The 14436-nt window shown below is 28.3% G+C and overlaps 1 protein-coding gene and 1 non-coding gene across 2 annotated transcripts; both read left to right on the top strand.

Moving 5' to 3' along the window:
• Window positions 1-665: 665 nt before the first annotated feature.
• On the top strand, window positions 666-2485 carry Phum_PHUM087170 (uncharacterized protein; the record flags this gene model as incomplete). Its single annotated transcript, XM_002423777.1, has 7 exons — window positions 666-875; window positions 952-1202; window positions 1278-1428; window positions 1507-1698; window positions 1765-1877; window positions 1962-2164; window positions 2331-2485. The coding sequence occupies 7 exons, from the start codon at window positions 666-668 to the stop codon at window positions 2483-2485; spliced, it is 1275 nt and encodes a 424-aa protein (XP_002423822.1).
• Window positions 2486-11289: 8804 nt separating this feature from the next.
• Phum_PHUM087160 lies at window positions 11290-11376 on the top strand. Its single transcript, XR_009833508.1, has one exon. It is a non-coding gene; the product is annotated as a microRNA, putative (microRNA).
• Window positions 11377-14436: the final 3060 nt, after the last annotated feature.

Below are 14436 nucleotides of genomic sequence, written 5' to 3'. Positions count from 1 at the left end.
CTTGTATAAATGTATCTAAATATATATTTTAACAAAATTAAAAAATATATATGTATATTTTTAATTAAATATTCAAAACAAGCAGAAAAAAATTTTTTCAATATGAAAAAGGCGCCAAATTTAAAAATGTATTTTCGTATACAAAAAAAAATTATTCTCATCGTAATTATTATCGATTTAACAGTCGTTTCTTAACTACAAAAAATTTTTTGTCTTGAAGTAAAATTCATTCGGGATATTTTTTATTAAATAATTTTTTTTTTTTTTTTTGTTACGATTACAAAAAGTTATGAATGAAAAAAAAAAATTTATGAAAAATTTCGATAAATTATCACCGTGTAATAAATTATTCGATAAAAAATGGATTGAAAATTACATACGAGAATACGAAGAAAAAATTCGGGTAATTAAAATTTTTTTTTTTGATGATGACCTTTTAACCTTTAACTCGATAAATTTTCAATATATTAAATAATAATAATAATAATAATAATAATTAATCGAAATCAACGTAGTTGGTAACATTTTTTAATAAAAAAAAAAAATGTCTTTTGTTATTGTTTTTTTTTTTTTTTTTTTCGATCGATCACACGGTGGATCCAACATAAGATAAATAAAATTTATTTATTTATTTATTAATAATAATAATAATAATAATAATAATTATGGATTCGGGTTCGACTATTGAAAGAGAAAAATCAAGTAGGATAAGATTTAAATCCACGGATGAATCGAGCATAACTTTGGGTATTACAAGTTCTAGAAAACTCGGGTCATATCATTCCTCCGAAACTTTTCCAAATGAAACCATTGATGATATTTTAAATTCGAAAAATTGTTTTCATAGAACTTGTTGTTTTGCTTATAACATGAGGGTGAGGAAAAAGGATCGAATCCACCCATAACATCATCATCTTTATTATTATTATGTTTTTTTTTTCTCGTTAAAAGGGAAATTATAAAAATCCAGCATTGTTAGTCGAATGTCTACCGCAAGAAATATATCAAAAATTGGCAAAGATTTGGGATTTGGATCCAGATTTACGTCCGCAATTTCCCGGATATCCATGCCAGTTCACGCCTGAACAAATCGCAGCAGAAGATGAATTGTTAAATGAATATTTAAAAAATGTCGAAAGGGATCTTGGATTTTGCACGGAATTTTCCGAAGATATACACGTTAGCGTCGGATCTAAAAGCGTGTAATAAAAAAATTTTCATAAATTGATAAAAATTTAATTCACATCGATCGATAATCGTTCGATTTTTTTCGATAGGGTCGAAGAAGGACCACAAAGAGTATCGGTTTATGCGGATATGAAAAAAACAAATCCATACACGAAATTATTTAAAAGTTTAAAAATGATGCATCCGACAAAGAGAAAAAATCAAACATTGGGTAAAAAAGCTGGGAAAATAACAAAAATGGTAAACAAATACAAAATTTTCTTTATTTTTCTGCTGCTGTTGTTGACGATGACGTAAGAAGAGTAAAATTTTTTATAGATAATTGGTAATTTTTTAAAATGGTACGAATCGTTAGGAGAAGACGGGAGTGATACGTTCATTGACGAATCGACAATGAATCAATTATTCAAAGTCGGTTTTGGTATGCCAGCTGCCAAATCAATGGCGGTTAGAATAAAAGAAATACCTACCGTACCTGATTACGTTGCAATTGCAGAAGAAAAACCGAAGGTGAGTAAGGAAAACGTTTCCTGCTGCTGGAGCAAAAATTTAATAATAATGATTATTTCTTTTCAGTTTGCAACTTCTTACGCGCTTAGAAAATTAATTAAAGAAGATATCAAAAAGGAAAACATACCCATGAAAATGTTTGCTTTTGGTAGCATGTTACCCAAAGAGAAAAATCTCAGGTAAATTTCCTCCCAACCCCACCCACTCCCCGAAGCCCATCCCCAACACGACATCATCATTCATTTCGTTTGTTACTTTCGCAGATACAAACCCCCAAGAAATTACGTTTATAAAACGTGGATGGAATGTTCTAGAGTTCCGAAAGATTTACAAACGATGAAAACGATTTGGTCCGGATTGGAAAAATTAAGGTATGATTTTTTCTATTCCTCTTACTTTTCATATTTTCGAACGGAAAAACAAAATCGGTTTTCTATTTCAGATCCACGATTGCATTTTCCAACTGGTTGAAAAATAATCCTGATATAACACCACCCATATACCTACAAGAAAAAGGACTCTTGAACATAAATTACGAAGAATGCAAGTATCATACAAACACACAAACACAACAAAAATTGAAATTTTAAATAATTAAAAAAAATTTTATCCCGATTTTTTTTTAAAAACAGGGAATGCAATGTATAAAGGTTTCGAATTAGAAGTTACTATGGATGTTGGTCCATCGGAAACAAAAATAGGAAGAGAAAAATCTTTGACAAAAGAATCATCAACAAACAGTTATGCGGATTCATTTCAAATAACAACATCAGAAGTATCCGTGTGATGATGAAACGGAAAGAGAAAAAATAAAAAAAAAAATTTATCCCATAAGTAAAACATATGTAATTAAATCACGTGTTTTTTTTTTTTTCCTCTTACTATTCATTGTAAAATTTAAAAAAAAAAAAAAAAAATTAAATTTTGTCGTCTGCTTTTAATTACAACAACAAAATTATTTTTTTCTAAAATTTATAATTTACACACACGCGCGGGTTTAACTCATCGAATCGTTTGTTTGTTCGACAATTATTATCATTTCCGGTTTGTAAAAAAATGTAATATTAATTATATATTTTAAATGTATTTATTATTATTATTATCATTACTGACGATTGCATCGAATTAATTTTTTATTTTTTATACCCGTTTGTTTAATTTAGAAATAAAAAAAAAAATAATTTTGTTGTACAACAAACGCAAACACGCAAATAATATTATCATCATTGAAATTGAATTGATAATTATCAACGGTTTGTGATAATGTCATTTCCGGAAGGGTCATAAAATGTGAATGAATTAGGTATATACAGGCACACACACACATTGGGTGTGTAGTATACCCGTTTGTTGTGGTCCATTTAAAATAAAAATGGCGGCCAAATAAAATTAATTAATATTCTTGTCCCTTTTCTCCCCTTCTCCCCAATTATTTGGGTTTTAAACTTCTTCAATCGTTTTTCTCTTACTCAAAATTTTTTTTTTTTTAATATAAATAATAATAATAATAATAATAATAATAATAATTTTAATAACAAACTTTTTTTTTTGTTTAGGTGTTAACATATGACATCACACGCGTACACAGAAAAACGGAAATGAAACGATTTGGTCACACATGAAGTATTCAAATGAAATCGGGATGAAATTGGTCAGTTGTTGTTGTTTGTTGTTGTTGTCGCTCTTCATTTACCAAATCTGCAACAACGCATACACGTCATTAAAAAAATTTTTTTATCGTCGGGAAATTCTACGGGAAAATTTCAAGTCTCTCATATCAGTAAGTTTTATTATTATTATTATTATTTGTTTGTCTCTCGTTTTTTTTTGCTCTTTTTTGTGTGACTACACTTTGTCGAAATTTGTTATTAGCGGTTTTCGAATCGAGGGAACCGCCCTTTCCCTCCGCACATACTATCATTATTATTATTTTTTTTTAATTTAAAAATTTTATCGAACTTTTTTTCATTTTAAAAATTTACAATTTTTATATATCGCGAATAAAATTAAAAATGAAAAAGGTAGAAGTGACAGATTTGCATAATTAAGGGTTGTTGTTGTTGCTCTGGTTGTTCTGGTTGTTGTTGTTTTACGTAACAAAAGGATTTTTCGAATGACTTTTTTTAAGCTTAAAAAACAATTTTAATATTTTTGACCAAAGTTAACGAAAAAAAAAAAAATTAAATTTTTGAGAGGCGGGGGTGATGGTGAGGGTGGTGGTGGTGGTGATGGTGGTGGAGGTGAGGGTGAGGAAAGAAGGGGAGAAAAAATGGGGGGGAAAAGATTTTACGGTGACAATTATAAGATGCGTTCACGATTTCGTTAAAATTTCGTTTCAATTCCATCCTTATTTTTTTTAATTTCTTTCTCTCTCTCTCTTCTGGTTTTTTCTTAGCTTCCTTCTCTCTCCCCTCCCCTCTCCTCCCTTCATCCGATCGAAAATTTTGTTTTTTACAATTTATTATTATTATTATTATTATTTTAGAAGAAGAAAAAAAGGATAAAGAGAGAAATGATGTATTTTTTTTAAAATAAAATAATTAAGTTTCGAGAAAAATATCGAAAGGGTGTGTGTGTGAAAGAGAGAGAGAGAGAGGGAGAGAGAGAGAGAGAAAGGGAGAGAGAGAGAGAGAGAGAGAGAGAGATGTTTTGGTCCAGAAAAAAAAATTAAAAATCGTTCAAAATTTTTTTTTTCATTGTAATTTTATTTTCTCCTTCCTTTTCCAGTATGAATAAAAAAATTTTCTTCTAATTGGGATAGGAAAAAGGGTTTGTTTTAATCTTTTTTCTTTTTTTCTCTCTCCACAAAATAAAAAAAATGAAAATTGATGTTTAGTTAAAAGTGTCCAATGAGTGTGGAAGTGCGTGTGCGCGTGTCAAACGTGTTATGGGATAATTAAATGATTTCTCCTTTTTTCCCCCCTTAACTGTTCATACACTAGAAAAAACAAAAGAAAAATATGTCGGAGATTTAAATTAATTGTTAAAATTTAACAAAACACAAAAAAATTTCCGTTTGTCGTAATAATAATAATAATAATAATGACGTCAAGGTCAATGAACTCGAATAGGTTTTTAAATAAGTTCAATGACATTTTCCCAAAAAAAAAAAAATTTGTTTTGTGTTGCTTTGGAAAAACTAATACTCGCATTACTCGATTTGAAATAATTTGGGTACGTCATTTTTTTTTTTTTTTTCGAATTATCATTATCATCATTCGTTTTTCCACACTACCTCTCTCACCTACCCCTCCTCCTCCTTCCCCCCGTAAAAAAAAAATAAAACGATTTCGTATTTGTTTTGATTTTAAGAAGGAAAAAGAATCGTTCGAGTGTTTTCATTCATTCAAAAAAAATTTCAAATTGTTTCGTTTAAAATTTTTTTTTTTTTGAATTGACTCTTAAACGGACAGATTTGATTTTTATTAAACTAATAAAAATAACAGAAACAGAGAAAAAGGAAAAAGAAAAAGGAAAAAAAGGAAAACAAATAATCTCATCCGGTGAAAAATTTATTTATTTTTTTTTTTTTTTACCACAACTAAAATACATTTTCTTATTTATATTTTTCAATTGTTTACTACGTCTACTACATCGTCATTTTCAACGTATTTTTAATGTTTTTACTCCCTCGCCCCCTCCCCGAAAACTCCCCGTTTTATTCCCCTTTCCCTCACTTCTTCCCCTCCCCCCTCCGACGGTAATTTAAACGAATGGTAAATTTTATATAAATAAAAAGAGGAAAATTTTTTTTCTTTTTTTGTCGTGTCGTAAATGAAAAAATATTCAATTAAAGGGCCCCAAAAACAAAAACAAAAAAAATTTTTTTTATTTACTCTATGACTTTTTTTTTTTTATTACGCGATCATACCGTCGTTAAGCGGATTGAAAACAAACAAAAACAAAATGGACGACGGAAAATGATTGGAAAATTAATAATGATGATTTTAACGTTAAAAATTGGTTTTTTAAATTGAAATTTAAATTTTCTAACGTGAAAATTTATTTATTTAACGTGAATTTTATCGATTTTTTATTTTTTCGGGGAGCCATAAACAATTAAAACGGGTAAAAACGTAAAAAAAAATATTTTTAATTAATGACGTTTGTACGTCGAATGTTTGTAGTAGTAGAAAAAAAACGCGTTTGTTTTATTTTCAAATCGTTTTTAAATTTTTTTTGTTTGTAATGAAAATAACAAACGAACAACCCGATTTTAAAATTTAATTTAACCGTGAATGAGATTTTTTTGTAAAAAAAAAAACCGGAAATTTTTATGAATGAAATTTTTTTTTTGTTAAAGGTGTTCATAACCGTTACGGCACGCCTCGGTTTTTCGTTTTTTTTTCTCCGTTTTTTCGCCTATAAAATTTAAAAAAAAAATTGTTAATTATACGAAAGGAAAGAAAAAAAGAGAAAAAAAACGTTCGAAAGAAGGGGGGAGTGGAGGTAGAAAGGGAAGAGACAGGGATAAAGGAAACAGGAAACGGGGAAAAATTTTAAATCGTTAAAACGGTAAATAAAAATCGACGTTGCACTGACCGAAAAATAAAAATAAAATAATAATAATAATAATTTAAGGTAAATGACGTGCCTAAAAATTGAGTTAGATGAAGTCATCTTCAACTTCGAAATGTATATATATATAGGAAGGAAGGGGAGATGAAAAACGAAAAAGCGGAAAATCAGAGAAAGACAGAAAGAGAAAGAGAGAGTGAGAGGGTAAATATAAGAGAAAGAGCGTGGCGTGTCTTTTTTTTTTTTTTTCAGGGAGAGAAAAAAAGGATAGACTCTAAAGGAAGGTGACGGTGGTGATGGCGGTGGCGGTGGTAGTGGTGGTGGCGGTGGTGGAAAGAATATTTCGACACGGTAAAAGTGAAAAACGGGAAAAGGTTTCGAATCGTGTAACTTGACAGTTTGTACGCGAACGTTGAAGTGAACGCATTTAATAATAAAATAAAAAAAAATTATTTTTTTAAACAAACAACCGCCAACCCTACGCCACGTTCGTTCGTCCGTTCGCTCGTCCGTTCAACGACAACCGGTAAGTTTATAGTAATCATCATTATTATTACTATTATTATCATTATTTTTAAATTTATTTTAACGACATTTTTTCCCGAGTTTTTTTTTTTTTTTTTTTGTTTAAATTTTTACTTGATGAAAAACAAAAAAAAAAAAAAAATCGACAAACGTTTCCTTTTTTCTCTCTCCATCCCCTTAAGAATTATTATTATCATCATCATTATTATCATTATCATTATTATTATTATTATTATTATTATTATTATTTTTAAACAGTAAATAAATAAATAAATAAATAAAAAGTTTTAGTTGGTTTTATTATTCAAATTTTATTTATTTAAATCAAATTTTTTTTTAACGTTGATAAAAAAAAAGATTATTCGTAGCAGACGTTTATTAATAGTAATAATAATGATAATAATAATTGTTTTTTTTATTTACGTGAGGGGAGGGAAACCCATAAAATTTTTCATTTTTCACCGCGTGGAAATAAAAGAATAACAACTACAACCAAAACCATAACAACACCAACAATAGAATTTAATTTTCCTATTATCGATATATCGAATCGAAATTTTTTCGTACGAGTTTTCAGACGATTTTTTTACGACTTTTCCGCTTTTTATTATCATTATTATTATTATAAATGAAATCATTTTATTCGAATCGATATTTAAAAAATATCATCATCATCATCATTTAAACAATTATTATCGTTATTATTATTTAATTTAAAAAATTTTTTGATTTTTATTAAAAAGAAAACTTGTTATTATTATTATCATTAAAATCGATCACGTTGAGGGAGGGGGGGGGACGTTAAAAAAGTTTTTCGTTTTTAAACCTTCGTGTCATCAGACTTTTTTTTTTTTTTAACAAAACGAAACTTTTTATTTGATTCTATGAGAAAAAAAAAAAAAAAACAAAAAACAGTAAAAAGTGCGAAAAAAAACAACAACAGGAGGATGGAAAAGCTCAGGTGAATGAAAATCAACTTTAGTCGTTAAAAAAATTTTCTTTTTTTTTTTGTACCTACTTTATTGGATTTTCCGGGTTACAAAAAAAAATTGAAACCAATCTATTTTTTAAAATTAGTTTTTTTCCTCTTCTTCTTCTCCATCTCCTCCTCCTCCTCCTCCTCCATCTTTTTTTTTTTTTACCTGACTTTTAAAATAATGACGATGATGATGATGATGATGTCATAAATTTAAAACGTTATAATGGTCGGTGAATCGTTTTTATCGATATAAACTTTATTATTATTATTATTTTTTTTAAAGCCCCCCCCAAAAAATTTTTTAGAAAAAAAATTTTTTTCCTTTTTTTTCCTCCGTATGATCCAAAACTTTTCTTTCTAGAATTTTCCAAAAAAATTTTCCAAAAAATTATCATCGAATTCTTTTTTATATTCGCAAATTTAATTAATAATCATACCTTTATTCGATACCTAAAAAAAACCTTCGTGATAATAATAATAATAATAATAATAATAATAATAATAATAATAATAATAATAAAGCCAACGGCCATAGCGTGCTGGTCACACCGGTTCCCGTACGATCACCGAAGTTAAGCAGCATCGGGCGTGGTGCAAACTTGGATGGGTGACCGTTTGAGAACGCCACGTGCTGTTGGCTTAAAAAGAGCAAAAAAATGAGAACAAGACAAAGTAAGAACCAAAAACAAAATCTTGTTCTACTGTCGACCTGAGGCAGCTCGACGAGAACGTGAATTTCACTGCTTCTGACCCTGGCCACTCCAAAGATGTTAGTCACCGGAGCCCAGTTCAGGAGACAAATCGTTCCCATCGAAAAAGACGGACTCAGGAAGACCTTCAAGAATTGATGTGGTGCTATCTTATAATAAGTGGCACCACCGAAATTCGAGTATTTGTCCCTAAGGAATCGGGTAGAAACCTCGGATAAATACTTAAAAACTCCGACAAGTAGCCTTGTCGTGTTTAATGGTGGATAATAATAATAATAATAAAGATGAATTTTCATAGAAAAAAAGTAAAGAAAAAAAGGTTTGAAAGGATTGTTTGTTGTTTTTGCTGTCGTTGTTGTTGTCGTGTGTTTAACATACGGAAAAAAAACCGGAAAAACGTTTTTTTTAAATGTAATCATTCCCGTTTTATCATTTCAACAATTTCTTCTTCCCACAGAGATTTTTTTTTGTTAAAGGGGGGAGGGTTAAACATGACAGCTGTCATTGTACTAGATATTGTCATATAAAACAATATGAGTGAGTGAGAGAGAGAAAGAAAAGGAAAACGATGACGACGATGACGATGATGACGACTACCTCCTTTTGTCTACCTTTTTAACAATTTATTATTATTATTATTATTATTATTATTATTATTATTATTATTATTATTATTCACGTTATCTTCGAGTTTTTGTTATATATTTATGCGAAATAAACAAAAAAAAAAATTTTTTTATCTTTTTTTAAATAAATATTAACAATAAACAGTACAAAACGTATTCAATAAATTCAACAGCAAATTTAAATAGTAGCAAAAACTATTTTCTATCTCTCTCTCTCTCTCTCTCTCTCTCTCTCTCCCCCCCCACTCTCCCACTCTGTCTTTTTTCGTTAAATAATATTAAAAATTTCAGTTTAGTTTGATTAACTCTCTCTCTCTCTCTCTCTCTCGAAAAACAAAAACAAAAAAGGAAAATTCAATATTAAATAAATAAATAATAATAATAATAAAGGTAATAAAAAAAAGAAGAAGGGTGAGGGGTGAGGGTGAGGGTGTGCGCGTTCATAAAAAAAAGTGACGCAAATGGAAAATATATAAATAATTTTATTCATTTGATGACGAGATGCCTTTAAATGTTATTTAATAGTAATAAAATTGTCATCAAATCCCGTCTAGCAGAAGGAACAAAACAAAATTTTTTATTATTATTATCATCTCACACTTGCATTGCTTCATTTCTGCACACGTGCACGTACACGCACACGCACACGCATGCAATTATAAAACCGAAAATTTACTTTTTGATTTGCATACCGTTGGAAAAGGGACAAAGTTGATTGTGATGTACGTTACCCGATAGATAAAATAAATCAAAATACGTTTAAAAAGGATGAAAGGGTGTGAGAAGGCGGTGGTGGTGATGGTGGTGGTGTCGGTGAAAGGGATTCGGGAATAAAATTTAAAAAAAAGGGAGGGAAAGAAGTCACGGGGGGGGGAGGAATTGGGAGTCAATTGTTAATAAACGAATCATTAAACCTTAACAAACGCACGTAATAACGCCTATAAGCACACGCGCACTCACGCACGAATGCAATTTTTTTAATTACGTTGTAAAAAAAAAAACCATAGAGTAAAAAAACAGAAAAAAAATTTAAATTTAACGTTTTTTTTTTTTTTAAACGGGATTAATATTATTAAATATTTTCCATTCCGGATGGTTCGGATGGTTAAACACAAAACTACTTCCGGTTTTTTCTGTTTTTTTTTTTAAATTACAAGAGTAAAATATCATCACAAAAATGAGAAATAATAATGATAATAATGATAATAATAATAATGATTTATTACTTTAAAATTTAAAATTTTTTAAATAAAATAAAAAAAATGAGTAAAAACGAATTCGATTCCTTTTAAAAATAAAATAATTTAGTTAGCCATTCCCGTCTCATCTTTTTTTTTTCTTCCTTTTCCTTCTTCCTGTTTTTCATCATTACCTTCTCTCTCTCTCTCTCTCTCTCACTGTCTCTCTCTCTCTCATCATCATCATCCTAATTTTTTTTCTTTCATATTTTTTTTCTCTTTTCTTTACCTTTCTTCTTCAATTTTTCTTTTTTTTATTTTTATCACCCTTATCGAAAACTTATTTATTTGAGACTTTAATAGAAATAATAATAATAATAATAATAATAATAATAATAATAATAATAATAATATTTTTTTGAAGTATCGCTAATAAGAAGAAGAAAAAGAAAAAGTCTCGAATGAAATGAAAATTTTTCGTTTTTTTCTTCAAAGGGCAATAATAATAATAAAAAATAAGAAAAAAATTTTTATTTGACGCTTTTTTATTTTTTAAATTTCATTATTATTATTCTTATTCTTATTATTATTATTATTTCCAAAATGTCGTCTTCGCGTCGTCTGATTTTTAAAATTGTTCATTTTTTTATTTATTTATTTGTAATTTTTATTATTTTTTTTTGATTTTCATTCGTTTTGAATGAGAAAAATTTTTTTTTGGATTCCGGGAGTTCCCTTCTCGTATTTTAATATTTATTTAAATTTATAATTTTACTCCCTCCCCTTCCTCCCACATTCCTCCCCTCCGTCATCCGTTTAGTTTTAACCGTTTCTTAATCTCTTTCAAAATTAAAATTTTGATTAAAATAAATTATTTTCTTTGTTATTCCAAAAAAAAAAAGTTTTCCCTCGCCATCTTTGACCGAATCTCCATTTCGCGTCCTAAAAAAAAATTCCCCTCACGTTTACCCACGTAAAAACTAATTATTATTATTATTGTTTTTTTCCAGATTGTTCTCCAGTACGGATTTTATTTTTTGAAGAAAATGAAAAAGAACCTACACGTTCCGGGTTTCTTGACAATTTGAACCTTTTTTTTATATTTTATGGTTCGTTGTCGACGAAACCTGCATTGTGTAGGATAAAACGTTCGTCAGCAGACAGAAGAAATACTATTCAATCATCATCATCATCATCATCATCATCACTCTTCTGGTAGAATTCGACATAATAATAATAATAATAAAATATACATGTAAAAATTTTATTAAAAAAAAAAAAAAAAAAGAAAAAGAAAAATTAACGTTTTTTTTTTTCATTTTTGATTTTGACATTCGTTTTTGATTTTCTTCTTTTTTTTCCATTCGTTTTCCTTAACCCTACCCTGCTACCCTACCCTGCTACCCTAACCTGCTACCCTAATCCACCCTTACATCTTCTTCTCTCAGTCGATTTCGTGAAAAATGGATTAAATAAAATTAAATTTGAAAAAAAAAAATTTTTTTTTTTGAAATTTTCCACAGCTTTCCTTCTTTTCTCCCCACCTCACCCCCTTTTTTTAACTTTTTATTTTATTTATTTTCTTTTTTTTTCCCGATGTGATTTTAAATTTTTATTAATAATAATAATAATAACAAAATAAAATAAATAATTTTTTATCTTCGATCGAAATGAAATTATTAACGTTTTCAAAAAAAAAAAGAAAAAATATTTTGTTTAAAATTCCCGCTTAAAATTTAAATCTTGTTTGATGATAAACATATGACGTCATAATTTGTTTTCAAGTCGGCCATTTTTGTTTTTCTTTATTTTTAAAAATGGCGTCCGTCCGATCAAACGTGAGACAGTTTTCATCATAAACGCGTAATTATTACTACTTATTCTTACAAGTAAAATTATTTTATAACCGGATGTGATTGTTTTGTTTAAAAAAAAAACAAAATGGCGAATGTTAAGAGGTTTAAAAAAAAATAAAACCAAAATGGTGGACGGTGAAAAGTTTAAAATAAAAAAAAAAAACAAAATAGCGGATGGTAAAAGGTTTAAAAACAAAAAAACAAAATGGTGGATGGTAAAAGGTAAGAAAAAAAATTAATAATTTTTAACATTTTTTTTATTTATTTACGTTTCATCGTTTTCTTCCCCCCATCTTCTACCCCACCTCACCCCCACCCCTCTTCTCGAAACAACGAACCTTAATAAATTCTATAGAAATCCGTTCGTTCGGAAAGTAAATAATAATAATAATAATAATATATTATTATTAGGTTTCTATCCCGATCCTTGAGAAATAAGAGTCATTCTCGAATAAGTTTTCGTCTTTTTATTTTTTTTTAAACCTATGACGTCACATCAAAATTTTTTTAAGTCTTCCCGAGAGTCCCTGATTATTCTCGAATTTTTTAAAGTCTGGAGTAAGGAACCGGGATGATAAAAATTGGGCATCTTTCAAAAAAACATTATCATTATTATAATCACACACCTTATTTTATTATCATTATCTTAATTAAAAACCGTTATTTAAAAACCGTTCGCGTTTCAAAACTTTTTTTTAAAAACAATACGTTGTTATGACGTCACAAAAAACCGTTAAAATTTCGTTTCTTTCTATTTTTAAATTTAAAAAAAGGGGATGAGATACATTGTGATCGGTTTGGTGGGTAGGTAAAAAAACCTTTTAGAAAAAATTTTCCCACACACGTGGAAAACACAAACACGGTTTCGAACCCGTTGGAAAATTATTTATATGTAAAAACCGAACGTCCTTTTTTTTTTTTAACTTATTAAGAAAAAAGAAAAAACCAGAAACGAACGGATGATTAATTACCGAACGAAGTGAATCAAAGGACACCACTCGCGTTCACATATATATACACACGCGCGCCCACGCACCCACCCACCCACGCACACTTTCGAAGCGGAAATGATGATTATTCTTTGTGTATTTATCAAAGTGTAAAATAATTTCACAAAGTATCATTATCATTATTATCATTATCATTATTATTATTATTTTTGTATTCGAACGTAATCAATCGTGAAAACTTTTCATAGTTGAATTTCTTTTACTAATCCGTTCTCTTGTCCTTTTTTATAATTAATTTGTTTATGTTTATTTATATACACACACGCATAATCGTTTTAACTCAGTCACACGCACCCCCCTTACCCCCCTGCAACCACGCACACACGCGACGATTTCGCACTTAATTAATAATGTAAAAGATGTAGGGGGGGGGGTGGAAATACTTTGTGAATAATACTGGAAATAGACGAGCAAAAAAAAAAAAAATTTGAAATCATTCGAAAATCCTTTCATCTGAAAATTTACAAAAAGGAAACGGAAATAGATATTATTATTATTATTATTATTAATATTTAACCATCTACCCTCTTCGCGCCCTTTCTCCCTCCCTCATTCCTTCCCTCTCCCCTCTTCCCTTTGTTCTCGTTTTTCGGATATTTTTTTTTTTTTTACAACGAGTTAAAGAAAATCGTTTTCGATTTATAATGATAATAATGATAATGTTAATAATAAGTAATAATGATAATGATAATAATGATTTCGTTTCAACGTTTTATTTCTCTTATTTATTGTATCGACAGAAAATTGATAAATTTTTTTGACTTTTTTTTTTTTTTTGTTTAATTATATCTAAATTAAATTAATTAAATTTTCCAGTTTTCAAATTTTTATGCAGGAGGAAACAAAAAATGATGATAATGATAATAATAATGATGATGATGATGATAATTGAGAAATAAAATTTTTTTTTGTAGAAAAAAAAAACATCAACAACATCATCATTTTTTAAATCCGACAAAAAATTTTTATTTTGTTTAAAAAATAAATAAACGAACGAACGAACGGATTTCTTTTTAATAATAATAATAATGATGATGATGATGATGATAAACAATTGTAAAAGCTGTTGGTGTTTTTTTAGGTAAAATCATCATTTGGAAAAATTTATTAAAATTATCGTGTGACCGGAAAACTTTGTATACAAATTCAATGTCATTCCCTTCCGTTTTTATTTCATTGTTTAAATACAAACAAACAAACGAACAAACGACAGCATCATCATCAACATCGCACTTTTTTTTCACATAAAAAATCACGTAAAATTATTATTATTATTATTATTTAACGAATCGACGATTCGTATATGACCAAAGAGAAAAAGAGAAAGAGAGAGAAA

Source organism: Pediculus humanus, genomic scaffold, assembly GCF_000006295.1.
Source record: "Pediculus humanus corporis 1103172107436 genomic scaffold, whole genome shotgun sequence".
Classification (NCBI taxonomy): domain Eukaryota; kingdom Metazoa; phylum Arthropoda; class Insecta; order Psocodea; family Pediculidae; genus Pediculus; species Pediculus humanus.
The sequence above is the reverse complement of the archived record's forward strand: the minus strand, read 5'-3'. Positions and strand labels throughout refer to the sequence as shown.